Source organism: Sinocyclocheilus grahami, unplaced genomic scaffold, assembly GCF_001515645.1.
Source record: "Sinocyclocheilus grahami isolate Dianchi unplaced genomic scaffold, SAMN03320097.WGS_v1.1 scaffold566.1, whole genome shotgun sequence".
NCBI lineage: Eukaryota > Metazoa > Chordata > Actinopteri > Cypriniformes > Cyprinidae > Sinocyclocheilus > Sinocyclocheilus grahami.
Window position 1 is genome coordinate 1504922 of NW_015505745.1, and position 17989 is coordinate 1522910.

At 39.2% G+C, this 17989-nt stretch overlaps 1 protein-coding gene across 1 annotated transcript in view; it reads right to left on the reverse strand.

The window, feature by feature from the left end:
- macf1a (microtubule actin crosslinking factor 1a) overlaps positions 1 to 17989 on the reverse strand; it is a 176573-nt gene that overhangs the window by 67097 nt on the left and 91487 nt on the right. The window contains exons 21-36 of the mRNA XM_016239453.1: positions 16460 to 16614; positions 15580 to 15706; positions 15317 to 15500; positions 13983 to 14140; positions 12912 to 13090; positions 12666 to 12804; positions 11830 to 12023; positions 11580 to 11739; positions 11407 to 11490; positions 11165 to 11272; positions 10952 to 11050; positions 10687 to 10806; positions 10466 to 10557; positions 9668 to 9803; positions 273 to 7967; positions 26 to 181 (exon numbers count right to left, since the gene is read on the reverse strand). Of these exons, the coding sequence (XP_016094939.1) occupies positions 26 to 181; positions 273 to 7967; positions 9668 to 9803; positions 10466 to 10557; positions 10687 to 10806; positions 10952 to 11050; positions 11165 to 11272; positions 11407 to 11490; positions 11580 to 11739; positions 11830 to 12023; positions 12666 to 12804; positions 12912 to 13090; positions 13983 to 14140; positions 15317 to 15500; positions 15580 to 15706; positions 16460 to 16614 (9786 nt within the window). The remainder of the gene's footprint in view (positions 1 to 25; positions 182 to 272; positions 7968 to 9667; positions 9804 to 10465; positions 10558 to 10686; positions 10807 to 10951; positions 11051 to 11164; positions 11273 to 11406; positions 11491 to 11579; positions 11740 to 11829; positions 12024 to 12665; positions 12805 to 12911; positions 13091 to 13982; positions 14141 to 15316; positions 15501 to 15579; positions 15707 to 16459; positions 16615 to 17989) is intronic.

Sequence of the window (17989 nt, forward strand, 5' to 3'; positions counted from 1 at the left end):
ATTTGCTGTAATACAAATCTTTTACCTGTATCTGTTTGATTATGTCATCGATTGTGGAGAGACCTCGACCAACGGACTGTTGCTGCTGCTGCTTTAGGCGGACCTCGATGTGTCTCACCATAGAAAGCAAAGCCACAATCTGTTGGTCATGTTCTAAGCACTCTTGGCGAGCCAGTGAGGACTGAAAAGGAAAGGAAAAGATTAAAAAGAATCAATTTGCAGTAAACAATTTACAAAAACTTAAAAGAAAGATCTTCAGAACTACTGTTTACCTTGCCAGCTTTTGTAGTGTATTTTCTTATTTGTTCAATATTCATTTGAACTTCTCCAGGCTGCGGTTCCACTAAAGCCTCTGCATATTCTTCCACCTCTTCTTTCTGTTCGGTATCAGACTCTGGGATCACCTTCATATGGGGTAGACCAGAAACTTTACATTGTTGGATAGAAGGTTCATCTGTGCCTTCATAATCACTGAAAGGGGGCTCCTCGATTCTTTCTTGATGAACTTCACTGCTTACCTTTTTCACTGCTGTTTTGGTATTTTGTAAAGGAGTACACACCTCACTTGATATAAGTGCTTTGGAGTCCTTCACTGCTGGGATGTCAAAGACACATTTGAGGGGTATTGATTTAGCAATTTCATGGCTGTCAGTCACTGCAGTTCTTGATGGCAAGGTCAATTCACTCATAGGGTCTATCAACATTTCATCTGTATATAATGGCTCAACGCTTTGTTTTTCTGCTGTTCTTTCTTTGGTTTCCCCTTCTAAATTCTGGATTAGAATCAGTTCTTTCTGGTTTATGTTCACAATGTCATCAGAGGTTTTCATAGATGGAATATTCTGATTCATATCATCTCCATTTAATCCCGTGTTTGTATGCTTGTCATGCTGATCTTCTTCCTGTTTTTGAAGCTGTGCTTTAGCTGAGGAGCATGGATCACTATCAGACCCAGGTAGAAGATTCTCTGCAATGTTTGGCACTGACCTTTCGTTAATTTCTTGCCTCGTCTGGTGTGGTTTATTGTCGTTCTTCTTACTTTGAGGAGGCTTACAGCTTGTCTTTTCTACAATAGTTTCCTCTTGGGTGGTAATGCGGTATTCTCCATTACTAGCTACTTGACGCATCGCTTCTAATTCTTCAGGAGCTTGTTTTTCACTCACTCCTCGCTCAAACACCTTCCTAAGAATGCTTTCCTTAGCTTTCATCAAAAGTTTTTCCTTCTGTGCCGTTGCCTGATTGGCTTTCTCAAGTTGCTTCATACTTTCTTTCTCATCTGATTGACTGCTTTGAAGTTCGACCTCATGGATCATAGTCTTATGCTCTTTCTCAGTCTCATCATCTCTTTTCTCTACTCCTTCTGCTTCAACAATACACACTTGCTTAACTTTTTTACTTTTGCTTTTCTTCTTTCTCTTCTTTTCTGATATATCAGTGGCAAGGTCCTTATGCAAAACAATAGCCTCCTGACCCTGGTCAGTTTTTGCCATGCAAGTTGTGACACTGTGCTGTGTTAGAGTCTTCTCTTTCTGTCTTGCATTGCTTTCATGATCAGACTCACGGTTGGAGGTTTCAGTTTCATTAGGAGTTCTATCCACACCTATTTCCAAATATTTCTCATCATTCCCTGTCACAGGTGTAAGGATACCACTTGCATGGGATGTCTCTGATAGCTGTACTTCAATCACCTTCTCTTCATCGTCTTTCATAATAGGCTTTTGACTAGTGGTAAAGCCACCTTGTCCATCATCTTCTGCTTTTTCTATAGGTGAAATCCTGGCTAAGGTGTCTGAAACTTGTGGCTTTACATCACTTTCCATTTTAGCTTGCTTAACATTTTTCCCTCTGCCTTTCTTTTTTCCTGATGCCTTAACTGACCTTGTGGGTGTAGAAGCATAAGGATCCAATCCAGTCTCCTGGCTGTCCTTGATTTTCTCTTGTTGGGATACTGACTGATCTGCTTCTAGCTTGAAACTATGCCCTTCTATTTGCTCTATAGATGCGGTTTGTTCCTTGTTTTGCAAGCCATCATCAGTGTTTAATAAATTGATTGCAGGTTCACTTACTGTCTGCCTTTGGATCTTTCTCTCTCCTTTTGTTTGCTCTGTAGATGGGACTTGTTCCTTGCTGTTATCACTGCTTTCTAATAATATGGCAGTAGAAACCGCAGATTTATTTACTGTCTGCCTCTGGATTTCCAACTCTGGGGTGTTGCCAAGTAAAGCTGTTGAGTTCTTAACTTCCACCTTTTGCGATTTGATATCAGTAATCTCTTCAGGTTGCTCAGGGCTTTGAATTGGCTGTGATTTTATATATTCGCTTTCTGTGGGCTTTATCTCTTTAATGGCCTGCTGAAGTCTCTTTTCTGCTTTCAAGGTAAATTCTGTCAGAACCTCCAATGATGTATCATTGCTGTCCTGCATCACTGCATCAACCAATTGTTCCTTACTTTGCAAATCAGGACGGACGTCAAAAGATTCAAGCTCCTCTTTTTTCAGAGGATCTGCATCTTTTATTTCAGCCTCTGTAAGATATGATGATGGTGGGGATGGTATACTCAATAGACTTTTCTCAAGTGACATTTTATTAGGACTGACCCGCTCTGATATCATCTCAGGAAATAAATAACTAGATGGTCCTTTCATTAAAGCAGCTGTTATTTTGGAACTTTTCCTCTCATCTTCATCTACAAGGCCCATGCTGTGTTGAAGTTCTGCAGCCATTTCTGTAGAAATAAGCCCATATTCAACTGCCTCAGTAATGCTGAAAACCCTCTGTCCACTGGCTGGACTGAGCAACCCCCCTTTCAAGAGTTGATTTGTAGCAATACATTTAGCCATGTCTTTATCAACTAAGCCTTTATTTATAGCCTCTGGAAGAAGCAAACGCTCTCCACTATAAATGTTAATGATACCCCCTGTATCTGCTTGACTCTGCAATATTCTTACTGCTGGTATGGGATCTACTTGGCCTGCCTTAATTGCCTGTGGTATGGTCATCATTTCATCAGTTTGTTTATGTGGAACACCCCTGAAAGGTCTCACTTCAAGGAATCTCTGTCCGGTCTCAATGTCAATTTTACCCTGGTTTATCAGCTCAGAGTAGGACACAACACAAGCTTTATGAGGGTCCAACAATCCACTCTTCACATTGGGTGAGGCCATAGCTTTATTTGCCGTTTCATCATCTAGAAGGCCTTTAGAAACAGCCTCGCTCAGAGTAATCCTGCTTTTTGATGCATCATCATAAATAGAACCTGTAGAGGCCTGAAGAAATGAAGTGTCTTGATCCAAACTACATGGCTCTTGGCCTTTGAAAGCCTTTTCCAGTTCCATGAACTTTGGAGCGACTGTGTGATTTATGAGACCCAGGTGTAGTGCATCCACAACAGTAAGGCGAACACCAGAGCCATGATGCACAATACCACCTTCTGCAACCTGCTGGCATAGAATCATCTGAGCCTCATCCTGTCCAATTAAGCCAGTTTGAAGGGCTTGTTCCAGTGAGACAGGCTTTTCGGTTTTTGGGTCCACCACTCCTTTCATTTGTAACTGTAGTGCAAACTTGGTTTGCACTGCATTTTGATCTGAACATTTTCTTTTGCATGACTTTTCCAGTGAAAGAAGCTTCTCTTTCCTACCTTCTTCAATCAACCCAAGGTTGGCTGCAAGGGTAACTGATACCTTCTTGTCTCTTCGTAGGTCAACTATTCCCCCTGACACAACCTGGGCTTCAAGAAGTCGAACAGCCGTATCAGAGTCCAACAGGCCTGCCTCAGCAGCTTCCTTTACTGAGCAAAGCTGACCATGCTCCACATCAATCACACCGGCTAATATATTTTCTGAATGAAGAACATGGGCCATCAAGTCCTCATCCAACAGACCTTCTTGCATCACATCCTCAACACTAAGTGACTTACAGGCTTTAATATCCAGAAAACCACCAAAGAGACCAGCTTTTTCCATAAGCTTAATAGCAGTGTGCCCTGGAAGCAAACCCTGTTCCAGAGCTTCGTCCAAGAGAACTTTCTGGCCACCTACAGTTACAAGACCCCCTTGTTGCAGATCCATTGCCATACTCCCAAGCTTCACATCATCATCACTTAGTTCCACTGACAAAGTCTTCCTTTCTGAAGGGTATAATTTCTCATCTTTACCAGGCTGATAAAAGATTATTTTATTTTCCTCATATTCAACCATTTCCTTTAGTTCCTCTGGCTGTTTTGCAGTCTTGGCTTCATCTGGTTTGACATTCAGCTGATCATACTGTCTTACATTTACAGTATCTTGTAGTGAAGTATGTGCACTGCTTTCACTCATGTCAAACATTTTTTGTTCTGTTATCTCTAGAAATACTCCATTACTATCTGCTTGTTCCAGGACAAGTGTTTGCTTATTTTTAGACTCATTTAATGTTGAATCTATAATTTGATTCTGAGAGGGCGCCCCATTATCTGATATAGTCTTCGGTAGAGTTGAGCTTGTGTGAAAAGGCACTGTTAAGTTTAGGTCTTTCAGTGTCGAGGGTGCAAGATGCTCCTCTGTCTTTTCTATAGTCTCACCCAGCTCAGTCTTCATGTTGGCAATTTTATTTACTTTAATATTGGGCTCTTCATATAGTCCTGATGACAGAACATTCTTTTGCCAGTAATCTTCTTGAGAAGGCTCTATAAAGGCTCTTACTGTGGCGGTCAAGAGTGGAAGCTCTTGCTCTGCTCTTTCTATAGTCTCACCCATTTCGGTGTTCTTCCAGTCAATTTCATCTTTTTTAATCTTATGTTCATCACATTCTCCTGACAAATGTTTCTCTTGCCAAACCTCATGTGAAGGCTCTATTAAAGTTCCTTCTGTGCCCGTCAAGGGTGCAAGATCTCCTTCTGCTCGATCTATTGTCTCTCTCACATCAGCATACCTCCAGGTAATTTTACCTTTTAAAATTGTAGATTCATCACATTCTCCTGATGACAGAACTTTCTCTTGTAAAACCGCATGTGAAGGCTCCATAAAAGTTCCTTCTGTGCCTGTTAAGGGTGCAAGATCCCTCTCTGCTCTTTCTATCATCTCACCCATACCAGTGTCCTTCCAGGCAATTTTACCTTTCATAATCATGGGTTCTTCATATTCTCCTGATGATAGAACTTTCTCTTGCCAAACAACTTCATGTGCAGGCTTTATAAAGTTAATTTCTGAGCTTGTTAAAGCTGCAACATCCTCTGGTCTTTCTAGTGTCTCACCCATGTTAGTCTTCTTGCTGACAGTTTCATCTTTTTTAATATTGGGTTCTTTATATTGTCCTGATGAAAGAACTTCCTCTTGTAAATTCTCTTTATTTAAAGGCTCTATAAAAGCTCTGTCTGCGTCTGTCAAGGGTGCACAATCTTTCTCCGCTTTTTTTATCATCTCACCCATACCAGTGTTCCTCCAGGCAATTTTACCTTTCATAATAATGGGTTCTTCATATTCTCCTGATGACAGAACTTTCTCTTGCCAAACAACTTCATGTGTAGGCTCTATAAAGGTTATTTCTGAGCCTTTTAAAGCTGCAAGATCTTGTGTCTCACCTATGTTAGTCTTCTTGCTGGCAATTTCATCTTTTTTACTCTTGGGTTCTTTATATTGTCCTGACGATAGAACTTTCTCTTGTAAGTTCTCTTTATGTAAAGGCACTATAAAAGCTCTGGCTGTGCCTGCCAAGGGTGCAAGATCTTCCTCTACTCTTTCTACTGTCTCACTTATATCAGTGTTTGTCCAGGCAATTTTACCTTTTAAAACTTTGGGTTTTTCATGTCCTCCTGGTGACAAAACTTTCTCTTGCCAGTCCTCTTTATTTGAAGGCACCATAAAGGGTCTGTCTTTACTCACCAAGTGTGGAAGATCTTTCTCTGCCAGTTCGATAGACTCACCCACAACAGTATTATTGCTATCAATTTCATCTTTTTTAATCTTGGGTTCTTCACATTCTCTTGATGATAGAACGTTCTCATGCCAAACCTCTGCATGTGAAGGCTCTATAAAAGTTCTGTCTGTGCCTGTCAAGCACGCAACATCTTCCACTGCTCCTTCTATAGTCTTGCCCATGTCAGCGTTCTTCCTGTCAATGTCACCTTTTTTAACCTTGGGTTCTACATAGTCGCTTGATGACAAAACTTCTTGAATCTCTTCATTTGAAAGCTCTTTAAAAGCCATGTTTGTTTCTGTCAATGGTACAAGATCTTCTGCTCTTTCTACTGTCTCTCCTATATCAGTGATCTTGCAGACAATTTTACCTTTTATCTTGGGTTGTTCATACTCTTCTGATGATAGAACTCTCTCTTGCAAAACTACTTTATGCAAAGGCTCTTTAAAGGTTTTGTTGGTGACCATCAAGGGTGCAAGATCTTCCCCTGTCATTTCTATAGTCTCTTCCAAATAAGAGTCCTTGCAGGCAATTTCATATTGTATAATTTCGGGTTCTTCATGTTCTTCCTCTTCAATCCCACTGATAGCTTCACTGACCACTGTAACTCTAATGTTATCAGAGATTTTGTGTTGGACTGGTCTGACAAGGTTTGTGGTTTTAACATTTTCACATATTAGTTCTACCAGTTCAGGTTCTAGTAGGACTAGACGTTCTCCTGAGTGAGCATCAATGTAGCTGTGTGTCATCACTTGAGTGAGAAGGTGGTATTGAACCTGTTCTTCTGACCTACCTTCCTCCATGATGGAAAAGTCATAATTGACATCTGCATGTGAGGCAGGGGGTGATGAAGAATAGGCAGATTCAGAACTCAATCGCTTCATATATGAGGAATTTGACTGAGTCACATTGGGAAGGACATCTGGAAGCTGGATCTGTTTTAGGATCTTCACTGCCTGAGGCTTAAGTATCTTATCAGCTTGATGCAGAGGGACCACCTGTCCACTCTCAGGCAGATATACTGCACCAACAGAATGACGTTTTCTCAGGGCTTTTGCAGCAAGCTCTCTATTGACAACACCCTGCTGAAGTGCCTCACTTACATGAAGCAACTCCCCTGATTCTGGCCACATTATTGCCATGAAAGACTGGAGAGATTGAAGTACATGTAAGGCTATGCGAGGAGAGAGAAGGTCTCTTTTTATGGCTTCATCCAACTCTAGACGCTCCCCACTGACTGGATCTATTATTCCCCCTGCTTGTAGCTGTCGTGTCATGAGGGTGCAGGCCAAGTCCTGATCCATTAGGCCATGCCGGACAGCCTCATTAACAGTCAATCTGTGTCCCGAGCGGGGGTCTGTGATACCTCCAGCAAACAACTGAGCCTCCAGAAGTCGAACTGTGACATGCCGGTCGATAAGCCCCTCTTGAACAGCACAGAATATTCCCACCTTTCTGCCAGAGCATAAGCAGACAGTTCCTCCTGGCTTCTGTTTAACTGGAAAGAAGCGCAGACCTGTCTCTTGATTGATAACACAACGCTGTTGAAATTCAACCAGACTTAGTTTTTCTGCTGTATTTGGATCAATAAGTTCTCGCCGGTGAAGACAGGATTGCAGCTTTTGACAAAGATCAGGGGATAACAATCCCTTCTCCCTTGCATTATTCAGGCTGACCATTTCTCCATTGGGACCAACCTTCAGGCTGCCAGTGCTTATCTGCAGCTCAAGTATACGTAGTCCCACCAGCTCCTTTATGACATCTTCTTTCATAGCAGTGGCGACTGGTAATTCCTGACCCTCTGCAAATTTTACTGTGTTGACAAGACCAAGGGCAGTCTCTAACTCTTCCAGTGATTGGTAAGTTTGTTTATCAATCAAACCACTGGAAAGACCCTTATCTAATGACAGTTTATCAGGGGAGTCATACTGGAATAGACCACCCATGATGAGCTGTGCCTCCAACAGTACATGACAGGTGTCTTGGTCTATGAGGCCACGCTGAGCTGCCTGGAAAACGGGAAAGGTTTCCATGGTGCCAAGGTCAATTACTCCAGCGATGACTTCTTGGCCCTATGAAAAGGTAAAAATCATAAATTTTCAAAATGGTTCTTATTTGATTTTGCAGTGTATTTTTATTCACAGTTTAACTGGGAGGGAAAGAGAAAAATGGCCATCACCATAGCTGAAGTAACTTGATACTAATATTCATGCATTTATTCATGAGTATAAAGAAAAATTAACAAAAATACCAAGTATCATGTTCTTTAAAAACATTACATTTTGTACATGCAAAAAACATTTGGCAGGACAGCACTGCAGTGTGCAAGAAATATGCAAAAATGCACAAACTGAACATTTAAAATACACTAAGAGGCCAAAGAAAAGAGAAAACAGATCTTAAGAACATATTGCTAGGTCAGAAAGAAAGCAACGGTAAGAAAGAAAGCAAGCACTACTTACCGTGTGAGGTGGTCCTTAGACGCACACACACTGAGTGTTCGGCGGTTTGAGGTGCGATAGGGTGAGAAGCCGGATGTTAGCGATCTGCATGCCACACTCCAGCTGCCTGATATGCAACCCGGGACTGGCTATCTACATTTTCATACCTCTGTTACCTAATTTCATACACTGAGTTCTTACTAATTATTTGTTTTGAGACTTACCTATGAATGTGTGAAGATCTTGGTTGGTATATACACACAATTTTTTATTACTAATCAACTAAGGATAGTCCTGCATTCTGAATAACGCATTTTTCTTACTCCCAATTCTGAGATGATGTCTTACATTTTCTCCCGGCAGCTGTTAGTGATTTTGAAGCAAAATGCTGATTACATTTCACAAAGAATTACAGTATTAAAGACATGGACTGAAAACAATATCACACATACAAACACACAAACAAACATAGCTGTGATCTGGACACATCATGCTCAAAGAGTGAGGTGGAGGTTTGCATAGCTGCTTTTTGCGCTAAGTCTAGACCAATCCACAGGAAAAATATTTTGAAGGCTGATCTTGTTTATATCTTTAGCTTCTAGCCATTCAAACACAAACATACCATTGTTCACACAGTAATCACTACATGATGAATGATATACGTATGGGTGAACAGTTCTACACAATGTTTGTGGCTGCATGTGGCAACAAAACAATATGAATGTAATGACATTTATGCCTTTAAATTTACATGTTTATATGTGCCTTATTTAAATGAAATGTAAAAAAGAAAAAGAAAGAAAGAAAAGGCTAATCTACAATGTGCATGTGGCTTCAATGGGCACTAAAGTGGCCAAAGAAGCAGTTTCTGATGCCAAAAAGTCACACTATCCTACTCTAATGAACGATGAGTTGCGTTTAAGCAGATGTGCTTGATTAATAATGACAAATAAGGATGGTGTTGGTGACATGATATCAGGCATGTTGTAGAAAATAGGAATGGTTAAGATTTCACACCATGCTATTAATTTTTTTATAACTGTTAAATAAGACAATATCTGTGAGATGTATGAATGTGGTGATGAATGTTAAACCACACGTGACAGGCAACATAAAAAAAAACAAAAATAATTCACTCGCGCTAGCTCACACATACACACTGCTGTAGCATATCTCTAGCACACTGACAAAACTTGACCATAACGAAGACCACTATTTAAAGCAATATATTTCAGATGCATTTCAAGACAAGCTTTTTGCTGTTGAAGCTCGCTTTGGCAAAGTTGAACACTGCTGTCACGGCTGACTTTCTCTTGCCCCTCTAACTCTACCTTGCGCTTCTCCTCTTTGGCCAGCTGCTCCTCCAGTTGTTGCAACTGTGCGTTAGAACTGTCACACAGTTGAGTGTAGGTGGCCGTCAGTTCATCCAGCTGGGAGACCACCTGTGCACGCTCTTCAGGAGACAGCCTAAAGATAAATGCGCTTCATTAATAACAACCTATGCGTTTGTGTTTGAGTAAGTGCATGTATATTTAACATTTACTGGTACTTAGAGGTGGATGTGAATATAGTGCAGTTGTTCTCAAACTATGGTACACAGCACAACCCCAAGAGGCCAGGGTTACTGTAAAATAAATCTATTAAAAATCATATTTGATAATTAAAATAAAGCTGAAATAAAAATAAATGAAAGGTAAATAGAAAACAACTAATACAAAATTACAAAAGCACATAAAATCACTATAATGAACTAAAAATGAAAATAGTATTAAAACTGAACATAAAATCTAATTCCAAATATGAATATTATACTAGTATATAAATAGTATATATTAAATATACTGAAAACATATTTCTCATGTATAATTTATTTCAAATTTCTTAATTATTTACAATCTAATTTTAATGCAAAGCCCTATCTTATATGCTGCAGCTTGCAGGCTATTTCTTCTTGTATCCATTTTAATCAGAAAAAAATAAGACAAGACTTTTTTTTTTTTTTTTAAGTTGTTGCAAATATGAGCTGGAGTAAATGCTCTAAAATATATTGATCTCGACTTGGTAGCACTTGGTATAAAAAGTCTGAGAACCGCTGTATGTGTGTTGAAGGTCGTATAGTGCAAACTCACTTGCTGGCCTGTTTTGACATCAGGAAAACTTGGGTGCTCCTGATAGCTTCAGCAACTTCCTCTTTTTTAGCTGCTAACTGCTCACTTATAGCCTAGAAGTGAGACAGATACAGTATTTCAAAGCCACTTTGACACATACAATCTACTCAGTGTTGACTGACACACTACTGTATGTAGAATACTTAAAAATAGGCAATATTCTATTTTCACTCAAAATCTACCTGCTGTGCAGCAAGTGATGGCTCGGCAGATCTGCCAGTGTGCTCCTGCAGGCCCTTGACCCAGCCGATCAGCTCTGAGACCTGGCCCACTCGTGCCTGCCTCTCTTCTTCCACCTCTTTCTGTACCACAAAGTGGAAACATTTTCATTAAACATACACTGTATGATGAAATCTGATGTTGTCTTTATTATATGAATACTTGTGCAAGTATACAGTAGGTAAAAATCAAAACTGAATTTAGGAGACTTAGGAAAGCATAACACACCTCTTCCTCCTCTAGTCGTCGTAGTGCATCACTAATATACTTGACATGTTGCGTTGTCAGGGTAACCAGAGCTGTGTAGCGTGTGCGTAAATCCATAAACTAAGACGTAGTAGAAAAATGTGATTAAAACATTTGAAGTCAACGTGAAAACTAATAGAAATGTTATAAATATATTAAATGAATGTCATATGAGCCTGGTTTTCCTGCATTTACCTCCTGTGTGATGACATCTGATGAAGAGTGCATCCTCCTCCTTTTCACAGGGGACTTCTGGGTTGATTCAACAAAAGCTCTGAACGTCATCAGTTGGAGTTCATAGTCCTAATGCATAAAATGGAAGACATGGTCTAGTAAGGAGAAATATATTTTGTGAAACAAGTGTTTATGTTTCCATTTCTCCATGATGACTACCAGTAAGCAGTAGCCGACACTGGTCACTTTGACTGAGTGCTTACCTTAACAGCAGCGCAGTACTGTTTAGAGTACATCTGGCATTCATCCAGTTTGACCTGGTTCTGTTCTATCTCAGCCACCAAGGCCTGCAGAAGAACAGATACTGAATCAAACACTGATCTGTTTTACAACGCTTGGAAGTATTCATCAATATTGTGAGAGTGTCGTCTCTCACCGTTTGCTGTGCGAGCTGTTCTGACAAAGCTCTGCTGTCCGTCTGCTCGGGTTGCGTGTTCTCCTGTTTTTTGGTGGTCTCCTCTATCCAGTGGATAAGAGAGGTGTGGCCTTCTCTGTACTGCTGCAGCACTGAACCCAGCATCTCCAGATCCGCTAACCTGTAGGACATTATGCTTTATGTTATAATCTGGAATATTACAGAAAATATTGGTACTCACTCTCTCGCTTTTGACTTCGAAACAACTCACCGTGTCTCCATTTGCCTGCTCACTCCACTCCACCTCTCTGTGAGCTGTTGCGCTTTCTCCTGATAGCGGTCCAGTTCAGGGCTGCGGTCAGGGTGCAGTTGGTTGAGCTGGTTTCTGACCTCTCTAGTCTGCTGGACCTCTAAACTCAGACTCTTGAATATGTGATCCTGCTCCTCCAGCTCTGAATGCCATTTCTGCAACAGCGTGACAGAGTGTGAAATGCAACCAAAAAGTAAACAGTAAAGCTGCCTTTCCACTGTCTCTTACAAACAACAGATCAGAAGTTACTAATTTCCAGAGCTATCTGGAGTTCCGATCATACACATCTGCAGAATTATCGGATCTGATTTGAACTTCGGGTACACTGAAACTGAACTTCACCCACCAACCACCAACCAGATGTGATGTATTCTAATTAAAACTGAGTGTGAAGTAAACAGTAAACTTTAAACACAATTTCTGTAAAATGGGAGGTTGTTTAATGTTTGTATTGTTTGTTTGTATGGATATATTCATAGCATGGTGAATAAGCAGAAGGTAATTGCTTTTGCACAACCAATCTGAAAGTTCTGTGCAACTGTCACTAGGGGGCGAAATGCAATTTTAGTGAATGTCGAAGGTAGTGGGAAAGCATTTTAACAAAACGTCTGCGTCATGCATCTATTTCTTTTGAGGTAGCAAAATCCTTCCCTAAAAAAAATGTTTTTGAATAAAACAAATATTGTCTTATGAAGATAATAACAAATGAACAAATATTTCTTTGGCGATTAGTTGATATGGTTGATATATTAGTCAACTACTAGCAAGGAATGTGGTCAAGTGTCTGCGTTTCTCACCTTTAACTGCTCTCCCAAGGCCTGGATTGCAGCAGTATCAGCGGGCACAATATCCTCTTCACTCAGTCGACTCTCATACTTTCTCACCTGACTTTCTGCAGCCTGCAGGCTTCTCATCAACACATCAACCGTCTTCAATCTGGCAGATACAGAGAAACAGACACTCAAATTATGGTTGTCCCTAAGGCTAAACAAGGCTTGATGACTAATTAGAGTACATGAATTGAAATGACTTTGTGTACTAACTTTTGCAGATAAACAGAGGAGAGGGAGTTGAGTTTCTCTATGTGCTCTACGGCCAGGTTGAGCTCAGAGCGTAGGACAGGCACACTAGAAGAGGAAGGCTTCTCCTCAAAGAAGCTCACGCAGCGACGAGACACCTCACCCAAATCTGACTGAAGTCCTTTCAGATCCTGCTGCAGTTTCTGTAAAACCATTAAAGGATTCTTCAGATTACATTTCTTTTTTTTAAGACTCCATGAAATATAAATGACATTTGCAGCTTTTAGTCCATGACTGTTAAATCTGAGGTAATCTATAGAGTAGTGTAGTCCTAAAAGTTGACCAAATGAACTGATATGAAATGAAAACAATTATGCACATTTAAATTACAGTCTTTCTCTTCTGGCAAAAGTGACAAAAATATTGGCGACTCAACTTGCAATAAGAGGCACATTCATAAACCGCTTATTAGCCATGATATATATATATATATATATATATATATATATAATATAATATAAATAGTATACAATAAATTTATATCAGTGCAACATATTTCAATTACTGAAAGAGAAAAGTGACTGTAAAGTAATTAAATGAAGTCACTGTTGTTACTGTTAACTAAAACTTAAACTTTAACAATTTTCGGCAACTGAAATAAAGCTGATATAAAATAAAATATTAGATGAAAAACTTGGCAACTAACTCAAATATAAGTATCAAAATTACTTGAAATCTATACAGAAAAAAAATCTATAAAAATAAAAACGAAAAAGCACATAACAAAACTACTCAAACTAACATTAAAATTAAAATTGAAAACACAAAATAAAAGCTACTTAAAAAATAATACACATTACAATAGTCTATGAATAATACTTCAAAACTTGTAAACTATAACTATAAACTATTTAATCACTGTAAGTAACACATACTGCAGTGTTCTGTATTTAAAAGCATTTTTTGCAGAATTGACAGTACTCTTTATAGTACTACTATATGGACTAGTTTATTTATGTCAGCTAAAAACTGCAGATTCACAGTTATTGAGGTGATTGACCAGTAGAGTGCGTAGTTGTGCTGATCACTCCTCACCTCTTGCTCTGCTATGTGAACTGCATTGTCTCCTGATATTGTGCTGGGGTGTGGAGTCTGTATGCCACGCATCAGTCTACTCTCTGCATCCTCCAGATGCGACTTGATGCTCTGCAGCTCTGAGAGGTAAGCACGAGAGGCCAACTCATCCTTCTCCACTGAAAAAAAAATATATAATAATTTTTAGCACCATGTCATATGGTTTCATAGTAGGGGTGCTCAGATTGATCGGCTACCAATCACAATCGGCCGATAATCACGTTGGGATGGGTCTCTAAAAAGGCAGATCTCAAAAAACTGATCTCAAGCTGATGACACTGCCGTGAGAGGTTTGGCACAGCATGCACCGTCACCGTATCAGTCTCTGTCCAGCGCGGGTACAATAATTATAATGCTGAAGGTGAGGTACTCACCTTCAGATTAAAGTCTATGGTGTTTCACAATCAACACATATGGCTTTTTGGCTATGTTTAAAGGAAAAGAGCACTTTTAGATCAACAAGGCAATAATAGATGGCACTTGTGGAGGTAGGAAAAGGTAGGAAAGTTCTTTATGAACGGCAGGATTGCTTGTAATAAAGATTTCAATGCAAAAGGAAAGGCAGTAGAGCTGACTATTTCTGTCAATGGTAAGTTTGTGATAACGTAAGAAAAGCAGTTTAAATGTTTTGACACTTGCTTGAGCAACTTAATATATAAACCTAGAAGTAAACGCAAAAGTAAAAAGCATTGAATAATGTGTTGTTTATATTTATTGTGTTTAAGCATGTCTGTGTATTACTGTACTGTGTAAAAATAGAACTGCAATGCTGAAAAAGCATTTTCAGTGACAATGTTTGGATCCTAGAAGTAAACGCAAAAGTAAAAAGCATTGAATAATGTGTTGTTTATATTTATTGTGTTTAAGCATGTCTGTGTATTACTGTACTGTGTAAAAATAGAACTGCAATGCTGAAAAAGCATTTTCAGTGACAATGTTTGGATTTGAAATCAAAATAATGGATAAATGTTGTGTTTGTGGTAAACAGCCATGGATCAGTAGCGGACTCCTGTGTGAAAACTGCTTCTCCTCTCACAAGAGACACCTAGAGGGGAATTCCCCCCATTTTCAAAATTGAAATTCAGGCCCTGAATAAATGTCTAAAAATCCTGATTGGAATATCACTATAAATAGTTATAAATGATAAAAAGAAGGCTTTAAAAAGACTGGTATCGGTGATCAGTATCGGCAGATACTGCTTTCTGTGATCAGTGATCGGCCTCAAAAATCCTGATCAGAGCACCCCTATTTCATAGCAAGTAATCAATACACTCATGAACACCGTAACATCTTACCTGTCTCCAAAGAGACCTGCAATGCTTGGCAATGTTCCCGGCAGTTCTCAGCTTCTCGCTCTAGCTCACAGCGTTCAGTTGGCATGAAAAGGGAGCTCTCGCGACTGTCCGTAAGGAAGTCGGACAAGTGGGCGTCAAGGTTGTCTAAAGCCTGCTGCCTCTCTACTGGAGCCTGCAAGCGCATCTAGAGAGACAGACAAATGATTATGACAAACCTCTGAAAGAGTCCCAATAAGAGAGTGGTGGAACTTTGTGGTACTAACTGTGTCCAGACTCCAGGAAGAAATATTTCGTATGTCTTTCTGCAGGTAGTGCCAGGAGACCCCGCTCTTCATGTTGACATGCAGCTGGTGCCATAGAGACATGACGTTCTGGTACATCTGCTCCATTCTACACAAAGAGAAAATAAAATCTTACATAGTTTACATAGTTATGAAATAAAAAAGACAATACAACATAATACAAATACAATGCAAAATATATGAATTATCTTAATTATATATATCTTTCCTAATAATTGGTGTTGGTGTTATAGTGCACAGTTCATCATTCTTAAAAAAATAAGTACACTAATAAATACATTTTGCCCAAGACAACTTGAGTGGTGTTTGCCCCAGTGTTATTTTAATATTATTGACATACTATTGTTGTATTTATTCATATTTTGAATTAGCTTTCATTTTTAGTTTTTATTTTATAAGTTTTAGTCATTTTATATGCTTTCGTCATTTTTTTAATATTTCTATTTAGCTTTATTTTTAGTTCAGTTATAGTTTTAGTAATTTTTGTACTGTACTGTACTTACACTTATTTTATTTCAACATTTTTAAAATTTTTAATTAATTTTTTTTCATCTGATATTTATATTTTATTTCAGCTTTATTTAAATTAATGAAAACAATTTTAAGTTAAGTTTAGTTTAATAGTACTTCTGGGTGGCTACTTACTGGGCCAAAAGCAAAACATTTTTTTGTGTGTGTGTAATTAATTTCCATTGTATAAACCTATGCACAGCGTGTTATTTCTATGCCATACATTGTTTCACTCAAAAATATGCCACATTACAGAAGACATATTCCTGAATGTGTGTGAGATCCTAATTAACGTGTTTATAAGGAACCTGTAAGGATCTGTGTGCTGTACCTGCTGGCAGTGTCGATGGCTTCCTGATTAGGGGGAGGAATGGTGAAACACACAGATGGCACCATGGCCTCATTTCCTGTGGGACTGATGACCTTCCACTTAGTTCTCTGAGAATTATCCTCCAATACACACTCCTCCCCTTTGCTGATCGTGATCTGAGAAAGAGAGAAAGATGGAGACAGAAACAGAAAAGAAAGGGACAGAAAAAGGGATGGAAAAAACATAATGGGTAAGGGAGAGAGGATTTGAAAAATTGAGCAAAAAAAGCAGAATCGATGGTCAAAGTTGATTAAAAAGTAAAGGGATTCAAAATATTAACCAAAGGATGAGGAATAAAATGTTAATGCTAATGGCCTTCATATGAATTGAATTACGTGAAATATGTATTTTGTGGAATAATGCCTTTCTGCACTAATATATCTTTACAACTGACCTGGCAAAAAATAATAAAAAATTCCAAAGCACTCATCTTGTTCAATTTAATGTCAAATTGCAGTTGCCTTTTCAGCCTAGCTTTGCCCAGGCTAACATGAAAGCTAAAGGCTTCAATAATCCTCAGGGCAACATAAAATGAAAAGCAAGCAAATAAAAAATGTGAGAGCACTAGTGTCCCACCTCAACTCTCACCATATCCCTTGCACACAGAGAACATTATGATTCACAATATGTTGCGTATTGGTAGGAAATTATAACTAACAGAGGGTTACCATCTGCTTGTGACTGATAAATACAATATAATTAAAATGGCATAGCAAGTCAACATGCAACATGCTCCCACCATGGAAAATAGATGATCTATTGGGCTGGGAGAAAAACACCTAATTCTTAATATATATGCGCTATTTCACAGTAACGCCTGAGGTAAAGCAGGGGTCCCTTGTGTGCAGGGCCAGGCCAGAAAGCAAAGGTCAGAGGAGGAGAACGGTCGGCAATAGTACCTGAGAGTTGGCCTTGCCCAGCCCCGCAGACACACATAAAGAGCAAGGGAGACGGAGGGGAACAGAGAGAGAAAGACGGGGTTAAATGGATGGAAAAGGAAAAGGAGGAAAATTGGGGGAGGGCAGAGAAAAGGGGGGTGGGACAGGGATAGAGAGGGAGAAAGAGATCACTTTTGGGCATTTAGCAGTTCTCGCCTGACCGAGATAATATGATCAGGAAAAGAAACAGGGCCATAGCTGGGAGAGTGTTTGTGAGTATTCTGCATACAAATGAATATTCAATAAATGACAGCATCTCATTTCATCATTTAAATAGAGTATGTGATGTGTGAATGAAGAGCACCATTAGGGATGTAACGGTATGAACATTTCTTATCACGATTATAGTGACCAAAATTATCACGGTTATCAGCATTATCACGTCACTTCCTTTAGGTATTACATAAGAGTGAAGATGAAAACAAATGCCATCGAATCGTTTCTGAAGACAGTCAGAACCTTCAGAGGTACATTCATATAATTAATTCATTCATATATTCATTTGTATAATTCCCTTAGCACTCTTTTAAAACCTCCCAGCTTTTCCGCCCTG